General features: G+C 36.5%; 1 protein-coding gene across 2 annotated transcripts in view; it reads right to left on the reverse strand.

Annotated features, from left to right (window-relative positions):
- The window catches only part of LOC149086581 (polyadenylate-binding protein 4-like), a 49,978-nt gene extending 24,793 nt beyond the window's left edge, over nt 1-25,185 (reverse strand). The window contains exons 1-2 of one of the 2 annotated variants that reach the window (XM_089230947.1): nt 24,710-25,185; nt 11,654-11,847 (exon numbers count right to left, since the gene is read on the reverse strand). In XM_089230947.1, coding sequence (XP_089087073.1) covers nt 11,654-11,847; nt 24,710-24,902 — 387 coding nt within the window. In that variant the 5' untranslated portion in view covers nt 24,903-25,185. Of the gene's footprint in view, nt 1-11,626; nt 11,848-24,709 lie in introns of both variants that reach the window. The other variant, XM_089230946.1, reaches the window with a different exon arrangement.
- Between the last annotated feature and the right edge of the window lie 1,502 nt (nt 25,186-26,687).

Here is a 26,687-nt window from a genome sequence, read left to right on the forward strand (position 1 = left end):
ACATGGCGAGTGTTAAAGGGTGAGAGGCTGCATCCATTTTTCAACGAGTCTAAGCATTGAATGAAGATTATGCTTGTCGCATAGACAAGCCCGCTGGCTCCTACAGCAAAGTGCAGCATGCCAAGGCAACTGTTCTTTTCTGATAAATGCACTTTCCCACCAAATGGTGCATTTAATACCCACAATAAACATGTCTGGGCATTTGTAAATCCACATGTGCATCAGCGATGCTTCTCCATCAATGTTTGGGTAGGAATCATCGGCGACCACCTAATGGACCGAACCTTCTGAAAGAACACCTTGACGAGGGCAAATATGGGACATTTATACAAGAGGTGCTGCCAGACTTGCTGGAGGATGTTCCAACTGCCCTCCAGCGGCGTATGTGGTTCCAGCATGATGGAGCTTCAGCCCATTTTGGGTGAGAGATACAGCACTATCTGGACGTCACCAGGATCGCCCGATCTGCCGTATGAGATTCCTCTTGACTGAAGACAAAATTGTAAGAATTTCGGCTGCTGGGGAGTTCGCGATATGCCTAGAAATAATTCAGAGCATTCACCAATCCCTCCTTTGCTGCTGTTCTTGCATCACCATTGGCGGTTGTTCTTTTGAGTAATTATTGTGAATTATTACAATTGCTTTTTTAACGTATACATTATTCTTGTGTTTTCTTCTCGTATCCTCGGATTTACTGTGTTGCAACCTGTAGCACGTTTCCATTTTAGAACACACATTCTTTGATGAAAATTGTGTGTATTACCATCTCGTAAAGTTTTCCCATCTTTTCTGAATCACCCTTATAGAAGAAATAAGACTTGAAGGACAACAGAGACAACAATATCAGCAGATATGCAATCGACAATGGTTTTTATAAACAATTTTATAAATGGAAGAGACATGCAAAGAAAAGACATCTTGTTCTGGACCAGAGGACTAGTTCATAATAAAATGTTGATTCCTAAAATCAAACAGCAACTGTATAAACAGTGGAACCAAGATCATCTGAGCAAGACCTACCTCAGATAATGGACTTGACAGAATTTTTGGGGTAATGAAATATAGCCGTAATGAGTGGAAATTATGTTTACATAAAAGTTAATTTACTCCTCTTTTAGAAAATATTCCCTGAGAAAAGAGAAAAAGAATATTCTTTTCTTTTAAATAAGGGGGTCATTCAAGTATTACATCAGCATCGATGGGGAGAAGATTTGCTGACTTTTGATGACGGGGGGGGGGGGGGGGGGAAGTAATACACTGGTGAAATAAATTAAGAGAATTTGCATATTTTATCGAATTTCATGAAAAGAACTGAACTGAATGTAAAACCACTGCTTCTAGACAAAAATTCAACTCTTGTACATCAAATACGTAATACGCCTACACACGTGTAGGCGGAGCCAGTAGAGAAACAGGCTTTATAAGTGCGCGTAAGTTAAGACTCATTTCGCTCACTAGCACACCTCGGCGAATCCCTTGGTGTTATTTTGCAGCAATCGGTTAATTTCAAATTGTAACAGTAAAAATCCGTAACCACCAACATTTAAATGATGGAATGAGGTGGCGAATTGTGGGGAGGCTAGAAGCAGGCCAACCTCAAGTCCAGATTTGAAGAGAGTTCAATTTAACGCCCAGCGTTGTGTGTCACTTATGGAAACAGTTCCAGGATACTGGATCCTTCGAGAGAAAGCCTGGGCAAGGTCGTCCAGAAGATCGTCATTTGTCGATTATAGCGAGGCATAACAGGAGTGCTACAGCTTCTCAGCTCTCTCGTGACTTGTATGCAGCCACAGGAACCCGTGTATCAAGGGTGACTGTTTCCAAAAGACTTCATGAGAGAGGTTTGTTTGTAAGAAGACCTGCTGTTTGCGTCCCGCTCACTTCTACGGACAGGAGAATCCGTTTATCATGGTGCAGAGAGCATAGAGGTTGGAGTATGGATCAATGGGCGACCGTTCTCTTCACTGATGAGTCCCGGTTCAGCCTAAGCACCGATTCTCGCTGTATGCTCATATGGAGAGAACCAGGGACCCGCTACCTACCCTCCAATGTCCGTGAAATCGACCATTATGGCAGAGGAGGTTTAATGGTCTGGGCAGGCATCATGTTGGATGGCCGCACACCTCTCCATGTCTTTGAAAGAGGCACTGTGACTGGTGTGAGGTATAGGGATGAGGTCTTGGAGCCCTATGTTAGTCTTTTCAGGGGTGCAGTCGGCCCTGAATTCATTTTAATGGACGATAACGCGAGGCCACAGAGCTCTTCTGCTCGACAATTTTCTAGAGAGTGAGGATATTCGCCGGATGGATTGGCCAGCCAGAACTCCAGACCTTAACCCTATAGAGCATGTCTGGGAAGGGCAATTGCAACTCGCAACCCCCCTCCGGGAACCATCCAGGGAATGAAAACAGCGTTGCTGAACGAGTGGGACCAATTGCCGCAGGAAATGATAAACTGCCTTATTTCAACTATGAAATCACGTTGCGAGACCTGCATATCTGTAAGAGGGGACCATACCCCCTATTAACCAATTCACCCCTATTAACCACTCAAGTAATCTGGGAATGTGCCACAGGTAACTTGAGTGATGTAGAACAGCACCGGGGGCCACTTAAAAGCTATAAAACTGCCACATGCCACTCAATGGATCTGTAAATGTGCCACTATTGCTCAAGTGTTCTGGAACTGTGTCTCAGGTCACTTAAGAATGGCTACGTGAATGTGCCACAGGCCTACTTGAGTGATCTGAAAATGTGTCACGGGTCACTTCAGCAATATGTAGATGTGCCATTTGGTTCATTTTCACAAAATTAGGTTTCAGGGACAGGCCACATTTGGTCCATGGGCCAAGGGTTCACTATATATGGCTTAAAGGGTAGATAGCAATGAATTTCTTATACAAATATTGAGTCCTTGGCCTTCAGATAGCATTGAAATTAACAGAATTTGATTATAACATATAAGGGTATTTTCTTTTAAAATTGTAACTTCTTTAAAAATATTTTTTACATTAAAAAGAAAATTTTTGATTGGGGCATAGGGACCTAGTGCCCCCCAGCATTTGTCTCTGATCCCACCAATATGTTAGGAGGTAGAAAGCAGAGATGACAAAATTTTCAATGACAGACAAGGGGGGAAGGGGGTCAAAAATAGCTAAAAATTTGCTGATGTTGTACTTGAACGGCCCCTAATGAAAAAAATATGAATTCTGTTTACATTATGGAATATGATCCAGTTTTCATCGCCTGAAACATTTTTTGGCGTAATCATCTCATGATATGACAACTTTCAATTCAAGAATATTCTCTTAGAAAGAAATTTCTAATTTCTGATTGAGAAATTTCATTTGGTTCACTGAAGTTTGTTATGAACATTTTGGAAACCTTTAAAAGATCAAAATTTCTCGTGAAATGAGATAGATTTTTAGAAATAAATTAAGAGCAAAAAATGAAATCAAAAAGTGATTAACGAAGGAAAAGGGGAAGCTTTACTTATTATTTCCAATAATCTGCCATTATAACCATACCACTCTGTCTTTTTTTGTCTTGTGAATTTTCTTCACATTTACCCCCCCCTTCCCCCCCCGGGGGGGGGGGGGGGGTTAATGTTAAATATTCTCTTCAGTGTAATTGGCCATAAATTTGTTAACAAGGCATATACGAAAAAACCAAACCAAAATGAACCAATTTGGTGTCAAAAATGTGTGGTATGGTTATAATGGGAGAGCACCACATTTTCATTATGAAAAGAAACAACTATTTTCTTCAATGAACACACACAAACTCAAATTTTGTTTCACTTATGTTTCTGCAAATTGTTCAATTCTGCCATGTTGGTTTCATTATTTTGCCTGAACTTTGTCCCACCTCTGAACACATACTCGGGAGGCGAGCGAAGAGGTACAAGCAGGCATTGAAAACAAATGAGTATGTGAGGCGCAGAACAAAACAGCACAAGGAGGAGACGAGGAGAAAGAGGCAACTCCACAAGATACGTGACTCTTTGAATCCGGTTTGTTTTTACTGCGAGGTAAAATCAAACACTATTTGAGGATTGGTCAGTTTTCTCCCTTTTTTTCTCCTCTTGAAAAAAAAACTTCTGAGGAGGGATCATCATCACACCCATTTGGTTTGGAGGGATGTGCTTCAGATTTTTTTTCCAATTTTGGCACTCCCTCTTCTTTTCAATTCCCATTGTGCTTAACCTAACCCAGGGGCTTAGTAACAACTCGAGGAAAATAAAACAAACAGTAAATTTGATAGATAAATTAAAAAAAAAAAAATCTAGAGGGGTCCGCCATAAAAATTACACACAAAAAGGGCTCCTCTTGTCAAACAGGAATCCGCCATAGAAATTATATACTGAAAAGGGCTCCAAGCCAAAAAAGGTTGAGAACCGCTGACCTAACCTATCCTGATGTAATAGTTTGACGATTGTTATGGCAGCATTTTACGGATTAATTTTTCAAGACAATCAATATTTTTCAAACTTTTACTGGGACTTCGAGATATTTCTCAAATTTCCGCCCATCCCTTTGAGCTTATTGCATGGAAAACTACACTATATGTGCAAGAGAGCTTTCTGACGAACGAACAGCGCTGCAGCTAGAAGGGGAGCGGGGGGGAGATTGTTTTCCGGGCGTAATATCAGAAGGGGCATAAATTCCAACTTTTCAATTGTCCCTGAATAGCTTCTAATAAGAAACGTACTGCCATGGGACATAGGCATCAGAACTAGCGTGGGGGGTGAGGCTATTTCAGACAACCCCCCCCCAATAAATTTTGTTAGGGGCCAAGAACCCCCTTCCCCAATTAATAAATAAATGTGGGGCACTGCATCCTACACACAGGCTCGTCACGGGACGACTTAACTTTCAGACCTCTCAATGTTTTTCCATGCCCACGCCTTTGCCCTGGGCTGCAAAATGTAGAGGGCAGCAAGTTTCTGGTAGAAACTGAAAAACCACTATAAAACGATAGTTTATATACCACTATAAATCATTATGCAGTCTTGGGAGTGAAATATAACGTCTTCCTACAAACACATCAAAATCTTGTAGAAAGAAAACTATATACTGTCTATACCAGCAGTTATTAACCAGTGCTCCATTGTGCACTTCCCAGGAGCTCCGTGTCCACTCAATTAAAGTAAAGTGAATCAGTAAATTTTATAACAGAATGAAAAAAAACGAAGAGTACGGGGCTTCGCCATAGAAATTATATACTAAAAAGGGCTCCGCGAGTCAGAAAAGGTTGAGAATTGCTGGTCGACACTAATCTTCTACTCATTACTGAACATGTTCTTAGAATTTCAACAAATTTGTAGGGATTTGTCAACACGTTGATTAGCAGGGGTTCTCAAACTGTGAGCGCCAACCTTTGTAATGGGAGCAGCAGTGCAGTGGTCCTGATAAAGGTATTTCGAAGAAATGCTTTGCTTAAAACTGCTCTTCATAAGGGAAAGGGGTGGCACGAGTGAAAATGTTTGAGAACCCCCTGGGTTTTAAGGAAACTGATAAACACAGTGACAATTACCCATCGCTTACTATTATCGAAACATGGTTTGATAGATAGATCTTTGGAAGAAGCCAAAAAATTTTCTTCCTGAGCAATTTGAGTAACCAACCTTTAAAAAGCATTTAAATTAACTGAAATAGATTTAGTATAGATTCAGTCATACTTGAAAAATACGTCATCGTCGATGGGGGGGGGGGGGGGATTTGGATAATGCTTACGTCAGCAACCACCCTTTATGAAAATATGAGTTAGGATTCAGAGGGGTAGAGCTGATGACGAAATTTTGCTGACAAGGGGGTCAAAAATGGCTAAAAATTTGCTTACGTAATACTTGAATGGCCCCTAAGCAGATTTCATTATTTTAAGAGATATTTTTTACAGCGATAGTTATTTTTGTAACAGTCCATGACTTCCAGTCATAAAATCTACACGATAAAATACAAAATAAAAGTGAAAAATATTAATGAAATATTAACCTTCAGGTCATTGGCTCCTTTTGACCCAATTTGTGATGAATTTTATTTTTAAAATTCAACTTTGAATTTTTCATGAAAAAAATGTGGAACATGCACTTTTTTTTTGGGAATGACCCATATACATAGCAGAATACACTGAAGCCCCGTCTCAGACTACCAAGTGTCTGTAATTGAATTTTCACTGTATTCAAATGTCCTGTCATTGAGCATTCTCAAATATTTCGCAAATAACAGGTTTAAGATGTTTGTTAAGTTTGTCTTTGTAATGGTTGCCCTCTTCTAGGGGGAAAAATTCTATCACAATTCCACCCCCATAAGATCCCATGTTGTATTTTTCTGTTACAAATCAGGGCGGGGTAGGGTAGAGAACCAGGCATATAGAAGACAAGTATTTTGTTCCCTACTAAAAAAAAAACAGGGTTAAGTTTTTGACATAAAAAAAACTGGTTTAATCAGTCAAAACCTAAATGATTGCTTTTGGATAATGCAAGGGTGGGAAGCAACGAAGTCCATTTCGGAGCAGCAAAATATAGGATCTGGAGCAGATATTTATAAATTGGAGCAGTGAAATTAATATTTTCGTTGACCCTCACCCCTTTTTCAAAATAAAACAACTGCAGTCTTTTTTTATCAAACATCTTTTCATCAGCTTGTTTTTAGTGTTTCAGGCTTTTGACACCTTGTTTGAAAGAGCGGCTGTCATAAAATTTTTCGCACCAGTCTATTTAAGATGAGTTTTGCTTACTGAGGGTACTATTTGCTGTCTGGAACAGCAGCACTTGAAATGGGCTAAAAATTTTCTATAAGTTTTCAATTTTTTTTATACTCTGAAAGAAATTGTTGTAAAATGGGAGAGAATTTTGGAAGAATCAACACAATGTTCGGTGATTCAGCACTCATTATTTGGCGAGATTGGCAATCTGACACTCGTTACTTAACAATATTGGTGATTTAAAACTCGTTATTCGGCAACGTAGATTTAAATGCTTAAATTTTTTGGAAAAGGGAAGCTGACTCACACTTGTACTTTAAACCTGAAAGACCATTGCAAAACATCTTGTTTCACGATCACAGATATTATCAGGGTTTTGCGATAGAAAGCCTGATGAGGGACCAATAGTTAAAATAAGGCGATAGTTCAAGTGCAGAAGAACAAAACACGCTCTTCTCGGGAAGCAGAAACAAAAAAAAGTTTGCCGTCCTTTCTGACATTCTAGGCATACTGAAGCAAAATATTTTAGCTATTTGGCACAGAAAAATAAGAAAATACACTATTTGAACAGGATGGCGCAAGATGTTAATTTTGGTGTAGTGCGCCGCAATTGGCACAAAGTTCCCACCCCTGATAATGTTTTGAACACAATAGCTGATGAACACATGATGTAAAACTTCCTTTTTTGCAAATTACAATGTTTTATTTTTAAACAATGTATTACAATAATTAAAACAAAAAGGAATTTGGACATAAAAAAAGTCTAGAACATAAAATAAATCGTAAAATTATATTTTCTCTAAACTACTGATTACCCATGTTCAATTTGGTAAGCAAAATAGAGCTGCTTATATTTATTCAAAATATGTGAGATAGTTTCTGAGGCTGAAAACCTAACACTGATGCCCTATCTCAGTATTAAAACAGTTAAAAACTTACTGTCAATGTTGTCGAATACTTTAATCTGATAGATATGCTAAATAACGAAACACTTGCTTTTATATAGATTAAAGTGCTTTTTATTTCGAATTATAATTACTGAGTTACAGAATATCTATTTAGGTATTATAAATTTTGTGATCTGCCCAGTTTTATTTCTTATAAAAATTCTCGTTCGTCTGTTAATACAATTTAACTCCCAAAGCAGAATATGCCGAAATCTGCAACATGCCGATTGTTCTGCGACATACGTTACAATCAGTTTTACTGTAGAGCAATCTGGAAGAATTTTAAGAAAACACTATTATGGGAACTTTTACTGCAGAATATTTCCAGTCAGCCGAGCAAACATTCTGCTTTGGGGAATTAAACTTGTTTATTCTCACCTAAAAATAGATTAGGTTGGTTGTTTAAAATTCAGAGTTTTGAAGAGTATTTTCAATCAAAGCAGAGCTGGCAGGACTTTATACCCAAAGCATTGTTTTGCACTTTCAGATGCTTCAATTGGAAAACACACGATTACATTATATTTATATAAATGTTAAAAATGTCAAACTTGGATATTTTTACTTTTGCACTAAGAATAAGCTACAGGAGTTTCTTAAGCATCATATACAATCAGAGCACTGCCAAACTAAAGGACATTTCAGTCCTAAAACTTATTTTGATTACTAGATATATTCTAATGCTATGCACAATAACGACATTGTTTTAAGTATCTCTTTGTGATTATCTAGGTAAATTAATAACTGAAATTAGCATTACATATATGGTGTAAAAGTTTTTTAGACACTGACCTGTTATAAAAAAGTACAGCAGATGTTTATATATACACATATAGAAGCAGTTGAAGAAATTTTGGAAGGTCAAGAATCATTTTGAATAGAATAACAAATCATTCCATAGTTTTTACTTTAGCTTTTATACTTTATTCAAATTGTATATTTCACCAGAAACAAATACATATTGTCCAAGATAATTGTGTAACATTGTCACTTTAAACATCACACGCAATTAACATGAGTATTTCCAATGGGAATTTTAAAATTTGAAAAGCAATATTTGAGGTTTATGACATGATAGTTTAAACCGGCAAAAACCTGCTAACCCTGCTAAAAAGGAATAAAATAACATATGTTGCCTTTTCTGGTACTCTTTTGCATGCTCACAGATATACCAATATAATTTCCGAAAATTTTGCATTTTAGACTAATTTATCTTGCATTAAAAAAATTAAGGAACAAATGAAAAGTTCTTCAATTGGCATGGATTTGTTAAGCACCATTTTCACCCTCTGAGTTCACAAAGCTATTATGAAATTTACATTTTTGGGAAGTTATGACCCCGTTAAGTTACAACCATAGTTTGCACTGTTGATCTGCATTTCACCAAATCAAGGCAAAATATCATTGACAAATAAACAAAAGATCAAATTCGCCAAATCATGAGTGTTCATTCTGCTTCTTGATGGTCAAATCAACCATTTCATGCATGTTCAAAAACCCGGAAGTGAAATTTCTGTTGGCCAATCCGGAACAATGTTCAGCAGTTGACAGGGACAATTAATCTCGTCCGGAACCTTGACTGCAACCCCAAGAGCATACATGCAAAAACCAACCTATTGTTTGAACTCTGTACTCAATGATAGTCCTTCCCTCAGCAGAGATGCTAAGGTGCATCAAATACCTCAAATGTCAGAAATTTTGGTTGAGATGCATTCTTTTCTAATTCAAAGAAGGAAAAAATTATACAAAGAAGAAACCTTCCCAACTTCTCCCCCCCCCTTTTCTACCTCTTATCACGACCGTGCGGTTGTGAAAACCAGTTTTGTTTTACTACTATGAAATACATATTAAGTATTTTACTGCATTATATTGATATAATCTGCAGGTTGTTGAAGAATAAGATGACGAAATATCTAGTTGAGTCCCGGAATGAGAGGCTGTATAACATATTTTCCAATTTTAGAGAGGTTTTTGCCGTCTGCGGGTTACATACTGGAAATTTCGGTATACTTTCGCAGCTATCTACCTGCATTCACAGACTGTCTATACGACGTGAATTCATTTCCTTCCTACAAAATTGCAAATGCATGTTTTTAGAAAATCATAAACGTTTGGAGTGGCCGTTGAAATTATAACTTTTTTTCTCAAGATCATTATTGGGGGGGGGGGGGGGGCCCCGAATCTGTAAAAACTCTACATTGAATATTCAGAGTTTTGTCATCTGGCCGCCAGATGACAAAACAGTGAAGACTGCTGTCACCGTTTCGCATCACAAAAATCAAAGGTGTGTATGCAGAATCATTCTTTGGTAGGCACAAGGGTTTCTTCAACAGAAATTTTAGGCCACCAACTCTCAGAAAGAATTTCAAATTTACAAGATATAAGAATTTTTTTTTAATATTTTAATTTTCTCTGCAAAAATATATAAAATATTTTTAATCTTCGATCTCTTAGGGGGTGGGCACGGGTCCCCATGCCCTCCTCGGATTTTGCCTTCTGCGAAATCCGGGTTTGGAACCCGCGATTACGCAGTGGTTATCAGCTAAATTCGATTTTCTAAGGTTTTCCAACCTTGAGTTAGCTATCCCTTTGAAAAGAAAAGCTCTGTTGCCACAATCATAACAGACCTACAACACAAATAGGTATGCATTACATTTCAAATCCATAAATTAGCAATTTTGGGAATAGATGGCACCCTGCTGAACACAAAACATGGCAAACATTAGACACACACACAAGCACACAGTAAAGTTTCACCAACAGAAATCTGACATAGCTCCCCGTATTCAGATGTGAAAATATTGTGACAGTTAAATGATGGTAGGTCCGAGTTGTAGACCATCAGGGAGAGAAAAGAAAATCATTCCACTAGAAAATCGCTTCGACAGGAAAATATTTACATGATTAGGGAATCAGAACCTCATTGCTTTAAATTCAATCAGAATATATTATTGAAAATGCCAAGTTTTTTTTCCAAATTGCAAAATCAGAGAAGAATGTATAGATTGATTTTTATTAGTAAATATATATATATAAATGTACCTAATTTAATTACAGTCAATCCCGCTCATAAAGTTTTCCCTCTTAGTACAACATATTTTTTGGGGTCTCAACTAAGTAATTCTGATTAAGATTTCCCGCTTACATTTTTTCATGACGGTTTTTCAAAAACGTTATAAGTGGGATCAACTGTATATTGGTTTCAGATTTATTACACGTGTTAAATTCTCAGTGTTTATGGGTTTCTTTACAAGATTTCTCTACAAATACCCAATGAAAGTAAAACAACCTAGTTATAAGCTGGTAAATAAATCTTTTTATTTTCAATGAACTTTTGGATTGAAAATTTTTTTAGAACCAAATTATTTGATTCACAGGAATAACAGTGAATGATGAAGGATCATACTTCCAAGAAGGACCTAGATTTTGCTAATACAGGACCCAGGTAAATAAGAGTACAGTGACATCTCTGCTTTAATATCATGAACCTCATTAAAACACCATTGCGGAATAGAACAGATGTATAAAATACAAATAGCAGTATTTCTTTCTGTTAATGGTTCCAGTGGGTAACAATTCAATTTTGAAAATGCTTTGAATTGTGGGTAACAAAAGAAATGTCTGAATTCTTGAGTATTTTTTGTACTGGAATTAATATTATTTTAAACAATTTTTATTAGTCCATGATTAGCATTTTGAATTATTTTCCCATCTTGAACTTGATGAAAGTTGTTTTCGAATCCAGGAATCCATTTTGTGACTCGTTAATTTGGCTAAGGGTCTCTCTCATTTGGCTACAACTTTTTCGATCTGATTAGTGAAATTGCTACAATTGATAAAAAGTCAGGGGGAACTCTGGTTACAATAGTTCTTTAAATAAGGAACTTTTATTTTAACTTTTTGTTGTGTTTTTTGGTTGGAAAAATTTATTATAAACAAATTCAATTATTATAAATGTAGATATAGTATTGAACTTACTATCATAGATGAGCTATTATTCATTACCTTGCATGACAATATGTTCCCGAAGGCTGAAAAAGTGTCATACATAGCCTTATTGTCGATACTTTTGTCCAGATTCTTTATAAAAACATTTCCAACACCAGATTTACGCAGAGACGGATCCCTTTGAGACCACATTATGCGTACAGGACGCCCTTTCACAATATCAAAATTCATGGTGTCCAATGCTCTTTCAGCTATAACAAGGAAACTTTGAATTATGACATGCAAGTTGTAAAACTAAATGAGCAAAATATATATATATATATAAGACACTAATATATACAGACAGAGTGAACTCTATCTTCAAAGAGTAGAAGGGACACAAATATGACAAACGCTGACAAATTCGAAAACATTTTAGCACTTAAATTTACATTTAGCACCACGCATTTAAATGGGTGTCTAGAACGGCATATGTTACAATTTCTGCAGAAAATGCCAAAAAACTAAGAGTATCTCATTTCAAGGTCGTAATCATTTTGCGTAAAATTACATATGTCCAATTTTTATTTTTAAAAAATACAGGTACAGCATTAAGTCCTTTCCTGCTTCTGTGGCAGAAAACATCTCGATCTTTATTTCACAAGATGATCAGAGAAACTCGAAACGTTATTTCACTGTACACCTCACAAAAACCTTTCCTGGGCAAAAGTGATATTCCAACTCTCACTCTGTACTCTTGCGCCCCAAAGCAGAATATGCTGAACAATTAGCACTACTGCCAAACAAGTTTTCAGAGTTCACCTCGGCATAATATCCAGAGAAGTCTTTCCTTCATACATTGGAATGAGAAGAAAAAAAAACTAAAAAAATCTGCCAAAAAATTAAGTAACCAAGTATTTGGCCTTGGAATTTAATATCCAGTTATGCAAATTAGACACCATCTGCTGGTGTTGGGGGAAATGTTGAAAAAAATGAACTCACAGAGAGAGCAATGGCCTTGTACCCCTAAAACTTCTCTTCCTCCCAGAGTTGATAGAAAAAAAACTTTTTTTTTGGTTTTGCATTAAAAACAATGGAATTTCTGAAAAATCATTCAGATTAATAATGAATTAAAATAAATGTTTATTAAACCAATTAACACTTGCCATATTAAAATATTTCTTATGTTTCAACAAAAACCAACTTTTGAAATTTAATTATTTTATAACTTTACTCAAAGAATTATTTTGTTTATTATATGGTTAATAAGATTAAGAATTTTCATAGATGTTTTCTTCAGTTGCATTCAATATGTTTAATTATGAAGCTATTTTGCAAAAACTGATAAAAACAATATTTAATGAAGCTTAATTAATGCAGAATAATTAGCAATTTATGATATACAGGGTGATTATAACTAAAGTTCTGATTTCAAAACAAAAATAAGAAACACTAGTCAGAATGAACTGAAAATATACGTGAATATTCCCGAAGCAATGGAATTTTATATAAGAGAGATACGTACAAATGTGAAATAGATGACTACTCATGCAGCACACGGGAAATTTCCTCGCAGAATGGAAGCAGAAAACTGTGGCTATGCGGTTAAATATATTTAACCAGAAATACATTTCTGGTGTAAAGTGGTAGTTTGTTTAATGACTTCATTTTTGTGATGATTCTGTAAATTATGAAATTGTGCAATGCTAGTTAAGCAATCATTTTGCTCTGACTGGTTAAGTCAGAGCAAAATGATTGCTTAATTAGCACTCCACAGTTTTCTGGCTATAAGGTGGAAGCGCAAAAATGCTTGTTTAATAACACATCAGAGTATGCCATGATAATGATGTGGATATGCTTTTAATTCAATAGAGTTTGCAATCCAACCACTGCACATAACATTTTGAGGCATCCCCCACCCAAAGCCGAAAGTGCAAGGGTTAATGGTGCATGTGACAACCAGGCGTCTTCCTGTTATCACCGAATGGTTTTTAATCAGCTGCTTTGCTGGTGTTGCAAGGTGCATCTTGAAGTTGTGCTATTCACACACTGATGCTGTTGAAGAGACGAAATGATGTGGTTGCACAAAATATATTATACTGCTAATACAGCGTCATCTACTTGTACATTTTCAAGAAAATTCCATTGCTTCAAGAGTATTCAGATTTTCAAGCCATTCTTTTCACCCTGAGTTTTCCCAAAGTGGGCAATATTGCCTCCTGGTGGGTGATTGAATGGTTTGGGGAAGGCTACGGATATAACATAGGATCCTATGGGTTCACTTGAGCTGAGAGAAAAAAAAATCCCCGAAGGGAAATAGAACAAAAAGTTTGAAAACCTGGCAACCAATGATTAGGGATGCGTAAATTTCACAAAAAATTTTTAAAAATCAGAAATTTTGTTTTTTTTCGCAAAAAAAATTTCAGGTCAGAAATTTTGTATTTGTTCACAAAAAATAAAAATTAAAAAAAATAAATAAAATATATTTTTAAAAGAATAGCATATCATAGGCCCTCGGCTAAAATGATTTCTGAGGCTCCCAAGAAATGCTTACTCTCAATAATTTGAACCAGATCTCATTTCATCGCTGTCAATTTTTCAAAATGAAAATTAGAGAGATTTTAACGTGGACCAGTATTTTATAGTAAAACCGCTCCCTAATGAATACAAAAGGGATTTTTTCAAATAAAATAGGGATTTCCCACACATGGAAGTTAAACCCTCAGGAATAAAATCCCTACACAAAAAAAATTAGAGGCTAAAACTTCAATGGTGATCTAAAAAATATATATTGTGTTCACAATCAAACGATGTGAACAAGCATTCTGCGCGAATTACCCCAAAAGCATCAGAAGATGAAGCGAAAAAGCATCTAGTTTTAAAGAACACTGACTTTTTGTGACGCTTGATGTTTTTTTCAATTTCACATGGGTGATGTGGGTCTTTCCACCATGGCCGATGTTTATGTCCTTAACATAACTTGTACAAAAAGAAAAGTCTGCCTTTTTCTAGAACGTTTGATGAAAGGAAATTCATTGGAATAAGTATCTTTAAAATTACTTAAATATTTTTTACTTATCAGTATTTGTGTTTTGTTATTGCACGTATGTAACTTCAACAAAAGAAGAAGCTTTGACTACATGCATGCCACTATAATCTTCAATTATCCAGGACTATTGGCTGCTAAGCTATTTCCCTGCACGATAAGGCAAACAACTTTTATTGTTACCATCTGAGGGTTTGTAAAACTTCCTTAAAAAGGAATTTCCCACTATTCCCCCATTTACGACGTATGAAGTCATTTTGAAACTGGAAAAACAGAGGCAAAAGACGTTTTGCCCCACAAGAAACTCCTTAGGAATTGTTTTCAGAAGCAGGGATTCTTTTTAAATGTATAGAATGTTTAGGGACAATTGGGGATTTTTTGTGATTTTCATAAACATTCAAGAGATTTAAGACCTTTTCGGGAGGTCGAGAGATGAAGCTGAAATTTGGGAGACTTGGCAGCTGTCATTTTCATAAGGCCCCTCGGCACTTGGTTTCTGGGCCATGCTCAGTCGGATCCATGTATTAAGACAACACTAGTTAGATGTCATGTTTAAAGTAAATTTATTCAAACTCTTTTCTGCTGCTGTGTCTTTAGCAGAATACTATGCCGTTCATCAATTCCAACATACAGTAGGGTCTCGTTCATCTGATCGTCCGTATTATCAGACGTCCAACCACAAAAAAAAAAAAAAATTATCAAGCACCAACTGTTGAGCTTTCAGAATTTTACATAACGACGGAGTTGAGGCTCTAGAAACTGCGATTAAATACATTGAGCAACATGAAGCTACAGGAATCAATATAATGATGCTGCGAAGATGGCAAGATTTGGCAGCGAAGAAACAACACTCGTCAGGAGAGCGAAAGCCGACTACGATTACAAAAATTCTTAAATCATCACAGGACTGAACTTTTTAAGTACTGTATTTAGCTTCAAAATATTCTGTAACTAAGTTCATTTTCTCACTTAATTTTTTCTGTTGTTTTGCTGTAAAAATGATTTTTAGGTTCATAATGTGCAAAATTATAACATAGTTTGACGTTTAATAGACTTTTCCTTAATACCTCTGTATTATCTGATGTTCTGCCGGCCTGTTGTCGGATAAGCGAGACTACTGTACTCATTTGTCAATTTTTTTTTTCCCATAAAAAATACCCTTAAAATTTGAGCCTAAAAGATTTCAAATCTACTAATTTACTCCACAAAACATCTGCGAATGGAAAGTTTGATCCTTTCAAATTATCAACTGGCCGCTGTGGTGGTCGAGTGGTTATAGTGCCGGACTCGTGATGCGAGGATCCGGGTTCGAACCCCACAGTGGTGGTCGGCTGAAGTTGGTTTTCTGTGGTTCCCAACTTCAAGGCGCAAATGCGAGCCGATCTCCCCGTTAAAAAGTCTCGCCACAGAGAGCAACAGTCCTACAACGGTAAATCATTCAACCATAACACTTCACTCATAGTTAGTAAAACTGGGGGCAGATGACAGCACTACACATAACAAGCATTACACAGAAACAAACATTACGTCAGGTTGCACTACACGTACACTCCCGCATGTACCGATTCGTTGGGGGGTTCCGCGGGGGGGGGGGGGGGGGGTTTGCATGTGTGGTGTAGCAGTAGTAGGTAGGGGCTCGGGGATCCATGATGTTCTTAAGTCAGCCACCTCGTTGGGCAATTTGACTGTTGTGGCGTTGTATTTGTATTTGTATAATTTTCCTACAGAACTCTGAAACGAAAGTCAACTGAACCTGTATTTTAGGCGCTAGAATTTCATTGTCAAAACTTATTCTTAAGTGACATGCTGGAGCAATCGTCTTCATATTTATTGAGAGAAGCAGCAATATATAATATTCTCAGATGAATAACAACTTTGAACCATGAATTCTGCCTGGTTACTACATGCATTGGGAAGAATTTTGCTGCAAGTAAGGGGCCATTCAAGTATTACGTAAGCAGATTTTCAGCCATTTTTGCCCCCCCCCCTCAGCAAAATTTCGTGAACAGCTTAGAATATTTCATACCTTCAAAAAGGGAAGGTTGATAATGTAAGCAACCTTCAACTCCTTCACCCCGTCATCAAAAGTCAGCAAATCCAAAACCCCCTCCCCCTTCGATGCTGACGTAATACTTGAATGACCACCTAATATACAGTGATACTTTTTTCTTTTTAGTAGCTTAAATATGCACTGGCCATTTTTCTTCAGCACAAAAAGTTATCTCAGTCTTGGCCACAACAGAATTAATTTCTTTGAATTCTTTAATGAATGTGTCACCCACAAGAATCACTTTATGTGCCCAGCATTGGTAGTGCAAAATGTTGTCACCAAGAAATGTCCTTTATTTTCGAATTTAGTTTCCCATTCTGTTAAGGTGTCAACCATAGCTTAGAAACACACTGAAGAATTAATAATAAAATTTAAATTAGAGATTTTACAGAAAAGTATTAAAAATTCAAATTTTCACATTTATTTCGTGAATTTTGCATTTATCAGTTATTTCGTAAATACGAAATTTACGTATCCCTACCAATGGTTCTTATTGTATAGTGTTTTGGAATCAGAACTTTAATTATAATCAACCTGCATATAGCCAATCGTTTTTCATGGATCACTTACTCCTGCACAGTAGAACCATATTTAACTGAGGGTAATGGTAAAAAAAAATGTGTGTGTGTGTGTAACTATTGAATATTAAGCTTGGTGGTGACATACAATATCAGACATGCTGCTTCTTAGGTGAAAAAATGAAATATCTGAGGTAATGTAACTACTAGTGCACTGGTCTTTGTCCTTTAGGGGTCATTCAAGTATTACGTCAGAATCGACGGGGGAGGGTTTCCAATTTGCTGACTTTTGATGGCGGGGGGGGGGGGGGGGGGGGGGGTTTGGGACGATTACGTCATCAACCACCCTTTATGAAGATATGAAATATTCTTAATGACATCTCATTCTGTGTGACAAAAAACAGAAAAAAGCCTTTCAATAGTTATTGGGCACCTGAACTAACATTCTTCCTATTGATATGTCCCAACTGGGTACGATTTCCGAAACGAATCATCATCATTAACGATGGCTCCATCCGAGAGCTGTTTCAACGCCATCTGTAGGTTTTGAGCGGCAGTAACAACTATTGAGGAACATATGATATTTTGAAACGAATTTAAATGGCTATTAAAAATGACGAATTTAAATGACTCAAAAATGACGAATTTAAATGACTCAAAAATGACGAATTTCAATTATTATGACTATTAAATTAAATGACTTTCGCCAAATTAGACAAGGGGGAAAAAAAAATGAAGGCTCTAGATAGGCTCTGAAGCACGTACAAACATGCAAACTGATAAAGACGCTGTCCAAACTAGAACGAAAAATTCCTTTGTGTTCATCGAAAAAACCGACTCCTATTGAATCGGTTCAAACAGATCAAGAATGATTCGTTAATCGTTCGCAACACCGTACAAATTACTGAACTGATTGCGAACGCTTGCATTGCACGACCCGCGTGTTAGTGTATACATGCCTTTAAGTGATCTTTGAATGTGAAAGTGATCTTTCAGGCCTACTTCAGTGATCTGAAAATGTGCCACGGCCCACTTAAATGCTCTGGAATTGTGCCACAGGTCATTTAAGTGATTTGTAAATGCGCCACTTCATTCTTACAAAATTAGGTTTAAGGGGGCAAGCCACATAACTTTCAGGACCGCATTTGGTTCACGGGTGAAGGGTTTACTATATAGGGCTTAAAGGGTGGGTCACAATGAATTTCTTAAAGAGGAATTTGGAGTTCTTACCCTTTAAATAACATTGAAACTGACAAATTGATTATAATAACATATAAAGGCATTTTCTTCTGAAATTTTGCTGACAGGGGGGGGGGGGGGGTCAAAAATGGCTAAAAATTTGCTGACATAATACTTGAACAGCCCCTTACAGGAAGCTGGTGTCTTTATTTAGTTATAAGACCATCTGCCACTAACATGATAAGAAGTCACTATTGCCTGTTTGTGAAGGGAGAAAAAACCTGCCAGTGTTTGTTGTGTAAATTCTGTGTAACTAAAGTCATGGGGTCATTTTGTCCCCTGCAAGTATTAATGCATTTTAAAAATCAACAAAAGAAATTTTCATAAAAGCAATGGGTTTTTTTACATGCCTTCATTCATTCATCAATTACTCAACTAAATAATTTTTCAAATTTCTCCAATTATTGTCCCAAAAATTCTTTTATTAGGACACTTATTCGAAAGAAATGGAGGGATACATGACTTTTGAAATTTTTAAAAATTATATATTAAATTTTTCGAACACAATTTTCATGTTCAAAAAAGTAAACAAATATGATTAAAATATTCAAAAAATGAAATTTACAAATTAAAATATTTACTTTATTTTCACAAACACCAAAATTAGACTTATTCTAAGTTGGAAACACAGTACTTGCAAACACCACGACATGTTGATCACACAGAACTTATGTAGAATTCACTAACACCATCCTCGTGCTTACCTCGGATATCCAATGTTTCATCATTAATTTGAAATCGTTATTAAGAAAACTAGCACTCTTTTGATACACCATATCGATCTGAACACTTTAGTCGTCAGACAAAAAAAAACAAAAAAAAAACCGTACATGGTGGGGTCATTTCGACTTCCCACAGAAACTTTACTCAACGATGTAAGGGAAAGGGTCCAGATACATTTCTATCTCAAAGGAGTGGCAAGATGAAGAATGCGTGGGATCAAAATGACCACCACACCAGTTAAGGGGTTAAAAAAACTACATAAAATTGGCAGAAATATAATTTTTCCCCCTTGAAAAATATCATATTGGTTCATTATTAGCCAAAAAAAAAAGTTTAATTCTTACGTTTTCTATTCTTGGGGTACATTCTGATGGTATATGTGGTTTTTCAAAAATCTCATAAAAAGGACCTGAACATAAATTCTCATTGCGTACATCACATCTTAACTGCTTAAATTTATAAACAGTACCAATACATTTTTCATTCTTACCGCATTTTTTAACTTAGGACTACATTCTGATGCTATCTTGAGCAAATTCATGAATGAGAATTGCATCACGCATATGTGGGTATTATATCATAGGTTTTTTCCCCTTCACAAAGAAGCTACAACCCCCAAAGCAGAATGTGCCAAAATCTAGACAGAACAATTCGGAAGAATTTTAAGAAAAAGTGCAAAAAACGTTATTACATGTATAGGGATTTTTACTGCAGAACATTTCCAGTCAGCCGAGGGCTCGTCGCAGAACAGTGCTTTGGGGGCTGCAACAGTCATGCCCCCCCCCCCCATAAGGGGGCCGACAGGGCTCTCGCCCTGGGGCCCGGGACGATTATAATTTTTTTGCTTTTTCACGCTATAAATTAGCTACAGAAGGGGTCCGCTAAAAGTCTGACCGAGGGGCCGGCAAAAGATCCCAGCCTAGGGGTCCCGCTACAGGATGCGGGGGCCATGACAACAGTAGTGACTTCACCATCATGCTAGGGCAGGTGGTCTTATAATCCAAAAAGACACCAGCTGCCCCTAAAGGACAAAGACCAGTGTACTAGTCTAACAGACATTTTCATATTCTTTCCATAAGAAGCAGAAATACTGCAAACCAATAGGCTGTATATTAATTTGTTTTCTTTTTTACTTTCACCATTACTCCCAGTTAATCAAGGTTCTACTATACAGTGTAACACGTTTGATTCATGAAAAATTAACTGTACACAGGGTGATTATAATGTTCTGATTCTAAAAACTGTGCAATAAGAACCACTGGATAAAGCAATGGAATTTTCTTTGGTGAAAGAAAAAAAAACTTTAAAATGTACAAGTAGATGATGCTGTAGTTGGCAGGGTTGTTTGGTTTAAACCTTGGTTTTAACCAACGTGGTTTTTTTCAAAAAATCAAATAAAAGTTGCCTAAATATCATTTTTTTTCCTTGAAAATATCATATTGGTTCATTATTAGCCAAAATGTTTCATTTTTACCACATTTTATATCCTTGGGGTACATTCTGATGGTATATCTTTAAATGGCATAAGATTTTATAAGTGTTTTTTTTCAAAAAGTCTCATAAAAGTGGCCAGGATATATATATATTTTTCATATGAAGTATCTTAGTCATTTAAATTTATATATAAAAGCCAAAATTTCTCATTCTTACAACATTTTCTAACCTTTGGCTGTATTCTGATGCTCTATCTTTAGCAAATTCATGAATAAGGATTGCATCACACATCTAAATGTAGTGGTGTATTATCTCACAGGGTTTCTTTTTCCCTTCACAAAGAAACAGCAACAGTAGTGACACCATCATGCTTGGGGCAGGTGGTCCTATAATCCAATAAAGACACCAGCTGTCCTTAAAGGACAAAGACTAGTGTACTAGCAGTTACATTATCTCACATACATTTTCATTTTCTTTCCCATAAGAAGTAACACATCTCCTACTGTATATCTCCCAGTCTTAATATTCAATAGTTGTTTTTTTTATACTTTCACACTGTTAAGCCCAGTTAATCAAGGTTCTACTATATAGTAGTAACAGATTTATGAAAAATAATCAGCTATATACAGGGTGATTATAATTTAAGTTTTGATTCCAAAACTATACAATAAGTACTGATCAGAATGACTTGAAAATTTGCATGGATACTCCTGAAGCAATGGAAGTTTCTTTCGCAAAAGAAAAAAGCGCAAAATGTGCAAGTAGACGATGCTGTACTTGGCCAGCAATATAATCTATTTTGTGCAACCACATCATTTCGGCACTTCCACAGCATCAGTGCGTGGATAGAACTTCTATCAAGATGCACATTGCAATACCAGCAAAGCAGCTGCTGAAGATCCATTTTGACAGGATGCACCTTAACCCTTGCAACTTCTGGCTGTGGGGGGTACCTCAAAATGTTATAAACAGTGGTCAGATTAAGTGGTTTAATAAAGCTGAATTGCAAGCACATCCACATTATGACCATGGCATACTCCGATTCTGTTGTTGAATAAGAATTTTTGTGCTTTCAACCTCATAGCCAGAACACGCGGTGGACAACATATTTAACATTTCTTAAGTTGTAGTTATTTGTTCAATTACTTCATTTTTTGTGATGTTTCCATGAATTATGAAATTGTGAAATGTTATAATTAAGGTATCATTCTGCCATGACTGTCTATCATTTCCATTCTGCGGGCAAATTTCCCACATGTTGGATGTCATTAATTTTACATTTTTAAGTATTTTTTCCCCCTTATCAAATAAAATTGAATTTTTTCAGGAATATTCATGTCAATTTTCAAGTCATTCTGACAATCATTCTTTTTTTACAGTGTTTTGAAATCAGAACCTTAGTTATAATCACCTTGTATATCGTAAATCATTGCTAATTAATCTGCATTATTTATGCTTCATTAAATACATTATATTCACCTAATTTTTATTACTTTGAAACAGCTGTCGTATGGTCCGCCACTTGGCGATTATTTGGCGCCACACATGTCTGATGGCCCGACGAAGAGTCGCCAAGGCCGTCAGACACTACGGACGCCGAAAAAAAAAAAAAACATTAGCGTGCAAAACATAATAGAAACCACCAAGCATAAAAATATAAAAAAATATCAGTTAAAAAAAAATTACACCTGGCCCATTTTTTTAATAATAAAAAGAACGGGGCATAAGGAATTCCGGGCATAAATATTCCATGCATTAAAACTAAAACCCTTTTTTTAAATAAACGGATCCGGGCATGTTGAATAAATAAATATTTATGCATTAAAATTAAAACCCGGACCCTTTTCTTTAAGTAAACGGGTCCGGGCATGAAAAATTCTGTAGGTTCATTTTAAATAATGAACCGATAAAACAGAAGGCATGGCAATGGATGAATAACTAATAAATACAACGAAATAATAAAATGGTATGATACAACCTGAGCAGTAGATAATCCAAATAACTAGAGCTACAGAAGGGAGGAATAATAATGAGAGAGAGAGAGAGAGAGAGAGAGACGCGCTGGAAATGGAACAACGGCTGCTTAGAATTTTTGAAAAAACGCGGTGAACAAAAGAAAAATCCTGTTTGTTGAAGCTAGCGCCATCTAGTATCACCCAACGAAACTGGAAAAGTGTTAAAAAATACGGCAACCCAGAGAAGCACTATGACGGTCTTGGCGACTTATCGCGAGAAAAAAGTCGCCAAAGTCGTGGCGGACCATACTGCATCTGTTCCCATTTTATTTTAGTTGATTATTGAAAGTTTGAATGATTTTTCAGGTACTTTATTGTTTTTAATGTTAATACTATTTAAAACAAAAAAAAACGGTTTTTTTACCAACCATGGTAGTTGTCCAGCGGTATAATCTACCCTTAGCACCTACATTTCAGCACTTCGCATCAGTGTGTAGATAGCAAAGCTGGACAAATCCTTGATGGCAGGTCACTCTTAGAAAAACATTACTTCAGAGCCCTCTCATCAAAGATATGTGTAATTGGGTGGGGAGATCTCTAGTAATTGTCTCAGTGTGAAATCTGAATTCGGATCTTGCAACATATTAGAAACATCAAAGCAGGACTTTCCAAAACGCCAGGCTGACTATAAAATTTGTATTGGCACCTTAAATTCTGATTTCAGAACATCTATAATAGAATTCCTTTTTCCTTTGACATTCTTTAGGCAATTTCTTATTTAGCCCACTGGTGCTTTTCTTCCTGATCAACAATTTTTTTCCTCGTGCAATATTATTTCCCTGTCAGCTAAAATTATTTCCAAGGCTTCCAGGTTGTCACTTTTTTACTGTTTGTTATCGTCTAAAGGTGACATCCCCCTAGAGGTGGCTAATAATAATAGGCTTTTGTATAGCACATAGGATTTGAATAAATCAAGTGTTAGCTTTTTAGAGATTTTTTGTTTTTTATACCAGGGGTTCCACCTGCAGCGTCCTTTTCAATACTAATCAGCAGTCCCCTCAAAATATTTTAACAAAGAATCGTTCCAAAAAAGCTTTGTCAGGAACACAGCGCAATGCCGTCTCTGACAAAGGTTGGACGTGCACAGGCTGAGAACCCCTGTTATAATGTATCGTATATAAAGTTTCTCCAGTATGGAAAATGTTACATTTAGTTTTTATTGTTGGAATATCTCAGTTCGAATTTGTTCTCAGGATTGCAACTGGATTCCCTCAGGTTAAGCACTTCATATTTCCATTTCATTCAATTTTTCGTATACTAGCCATTATAATTTTAATCCTGCTATCTCATTTTTATTGAATGTAGAGTTATTTTTGCCCAGACTATTGTACTATTTAAAAAGAGCAATTTTTTTTCAATCTTGTATCTTGATCAAGGATGTTACATTTTTAATCTGAATACCTTATTTAATCTAAGAATGCTGTTAATTTTATTGTTTTCGTCATTCCTTTCAATAGCTACAGTATCCCTTTTTTTAAGCAATGTGACGGGTTTTTTTTTCTTTGGCACAAAAGACATCTGAAAGAATAACTCGCTCTTGGCGACTTCTTGTCATGCTTTCTGACGTTTTAATCGCCAAAGAAAAAAAATCAATAAATCTGCAAAGGAGGGTTAGGCTATACTATAGATTTTATAAAGTTTTTGATTAGTGAAAACCTGCAAACAGAAAATGCTGGAAAGTCAGGGCAGTCTTAAGAGCATGGTAGGTCCTGACCCAGCTTCTTGAAAAATTGGTTTTTGTGAGGGGACCCACCAGGGGATTTCATGATGAGATTTGGTGTTACGATTTTTACGAAAAAGCATAGAAACTTCTAAGTAGGTACTTTTAGCCCATTAGGGCGCTGTAGAATATCACTTTTTCCAGGAGGGGCCCATGGAGTTAAGAAAACCCTGTCCCCACCTGGCCAGAAATGTCTGGGACCGAAGTTAATATACTAACCAGATCTCATTATGGGGTCCCTTCGTACTCGAGGGTCCCAAATACAAGTCCCCCCTGTACATGCTTCAAGACGCCACGGAGGACAATACACACACCATATTGAAATGCGAGTATGGCGTACTCGAATATTTACCGTTAAAAAAGAAAAGATTTCTCTGGCGTGTACTCACCATCACCAGGCTGCTGGAAGTTGACGTAGGCATAACCCAAGGAACGTCGGGTCACCATGTCTCTGCAAACTCTGATGGACAGCACAGGTCCAGCTGTTGAGAATTTTTCGAACAGTACAGCTTCCGTCACCTCGGGGTGAAGATCGCCAACGTACAGGGAAGCGATTGGGTAGCTCGGCGCATTAGGATTCATTTTATCTTCACGACGACACAAGACTTCTTTCTTCTCGACCTAAAAGAACGCGTGTTTGGAGAACCCAAACCACCAGCAACGCAATACCGTCCGTTTCAATTGGAACCCTTGCACTCGCAACAAAAAAATAACGAATCACTTTTCGGTTTGTTTTCAAGAAATTTTTCTATTTTTTTGTTCTTTTTTTTCAATTTTTAAAAATTTTTTTTTAGCTTTTCAGTTTTAACCTTTCATGGACTAGTAAAAACTACGCATCCGCGTGCCCCACGTGAAACTACTTCTCAATCTGGAAACCCACGGGGCTGTAAAAATGAGAAAATGGTCCAGTGATGTATTCATCCGCTTAAAAAAAAATTCGACCTTAAACTTCGCATTCAGTTGGAAATTCGTGTTATATCTGTAACGGTAAATGAAACCGATCGAAAAATGCAAAAAACTAATGTTTTTTTCTCGATAAAACGTATACATTTGTCGATATATAGAGAACTACATTTTACAAACCGAATCACTTTCACAAAGATAAGAACTACGCAGGAGGAAAAGCAGAAAAAAAAGATGGCAATAGAGATATTACACGTATTAACACGTACGAAGTTACATAAATCGGGAAGGACAAAATTTATCAAAGAAAATAATAATAGTAATTGAAAATATTCACATTCCGGGAAATGTAAAATTATTGATAATTTAAATTCTCTGCTGCGCGGACCTGAACATAGACTTGCATTTTGAAAGTGACAGAGAAGCGAAAGTATGGCTGACCATATTTAATTGCGAAATTGCGTGAAAAAGTTACCTCAGGTGTTGAAAATTGCCAATTTCAGCTAACAAAGTTCCCTACAAAGTAGATAAAATATGCCATTTTCGCTTAAATGGTCTGCTATAAAATACAGTTAGGGCTACTGTAAAACTACACTGAATGGGGAGCATTAGTGGTGACGTCACGACCGGCAGCGCTGATTCCAAACCACTGAGGAAAGTGAAGTGAGGACTGCGTAAGCCGCCTACGTCACCGCATCACACCCTTTGGAGCGAGATAGGCAAAACTATATCCACTACAGTAGGGGTAAGTCGCCTTAGGCAAAACATTTCCTGACCGTGTTAATGCAATGGGACAATTCCAAATACGAGACCTGTAAATTCCGGTTTTTTTCAATTTTCGGCCAATAATTATGCATTATTTATCTTACATTTTTTTTATAAAAATGAATACTCACTTTCGTACAAGAATACCTTTTTTCAAAAACTTAAGAGGAACTATTTTTTATATAAAAAAAACAACAACATACATTTCTAACATTATGTTTAGTATTTTATTGAAAGCTCCCACTTCGAAAATTCGTAACAGTGAATATTACCGCGAATTAACTGCTGAAAAAACAACTTTCAATGCAAGAAATGAGATGAAAATTAGAGAGAGAAAAAAAGTTTTCAATATTTTTTTCAAACATTATGCATACAACAATGTACACATACAAGTTTTCAATAAATAATTTACAAACAGGTCCACAGAGCATAATTTGGAATATTAAAATCGCAATTCACAAGAGCACTTATATGTTTGCTATGAAATAATTTACAATGCAAAACCGGAACAGCATCATCTTTCAAATATCGTTGAGTATGTGGTGTGCCGGCGCCCTCAGTTCATATTTCACTCGCCAGATGGCGTCGCCATACCATAGTGTACTTCCATACTCAGTACAAATTTTTCCTCCTTGTACGAAGTGTACAACTCCACGATGGCATGTTTTTTTAATCAGTTGTCTACACACGCCAGAGACG

The sequence above is a fragment of the Pholcus phalangioides genome, unplaced genomic scaffold, assembly GCF_987345545.1.
Source record: "Pholcus phalangioides strain wild (caught in Gottingen) unplaced genomic scaffold, Ppha-v1.0 ptg000004l_1, whole genome shotgun sequence".
Classification (NCBI taxonomy): domain Eukaryota; kingdom Metazoa; phylum Arthropoda; class Arachnida; order Araneae; family Pholcidae; genus Pholcus; species Pholcus phalangioides.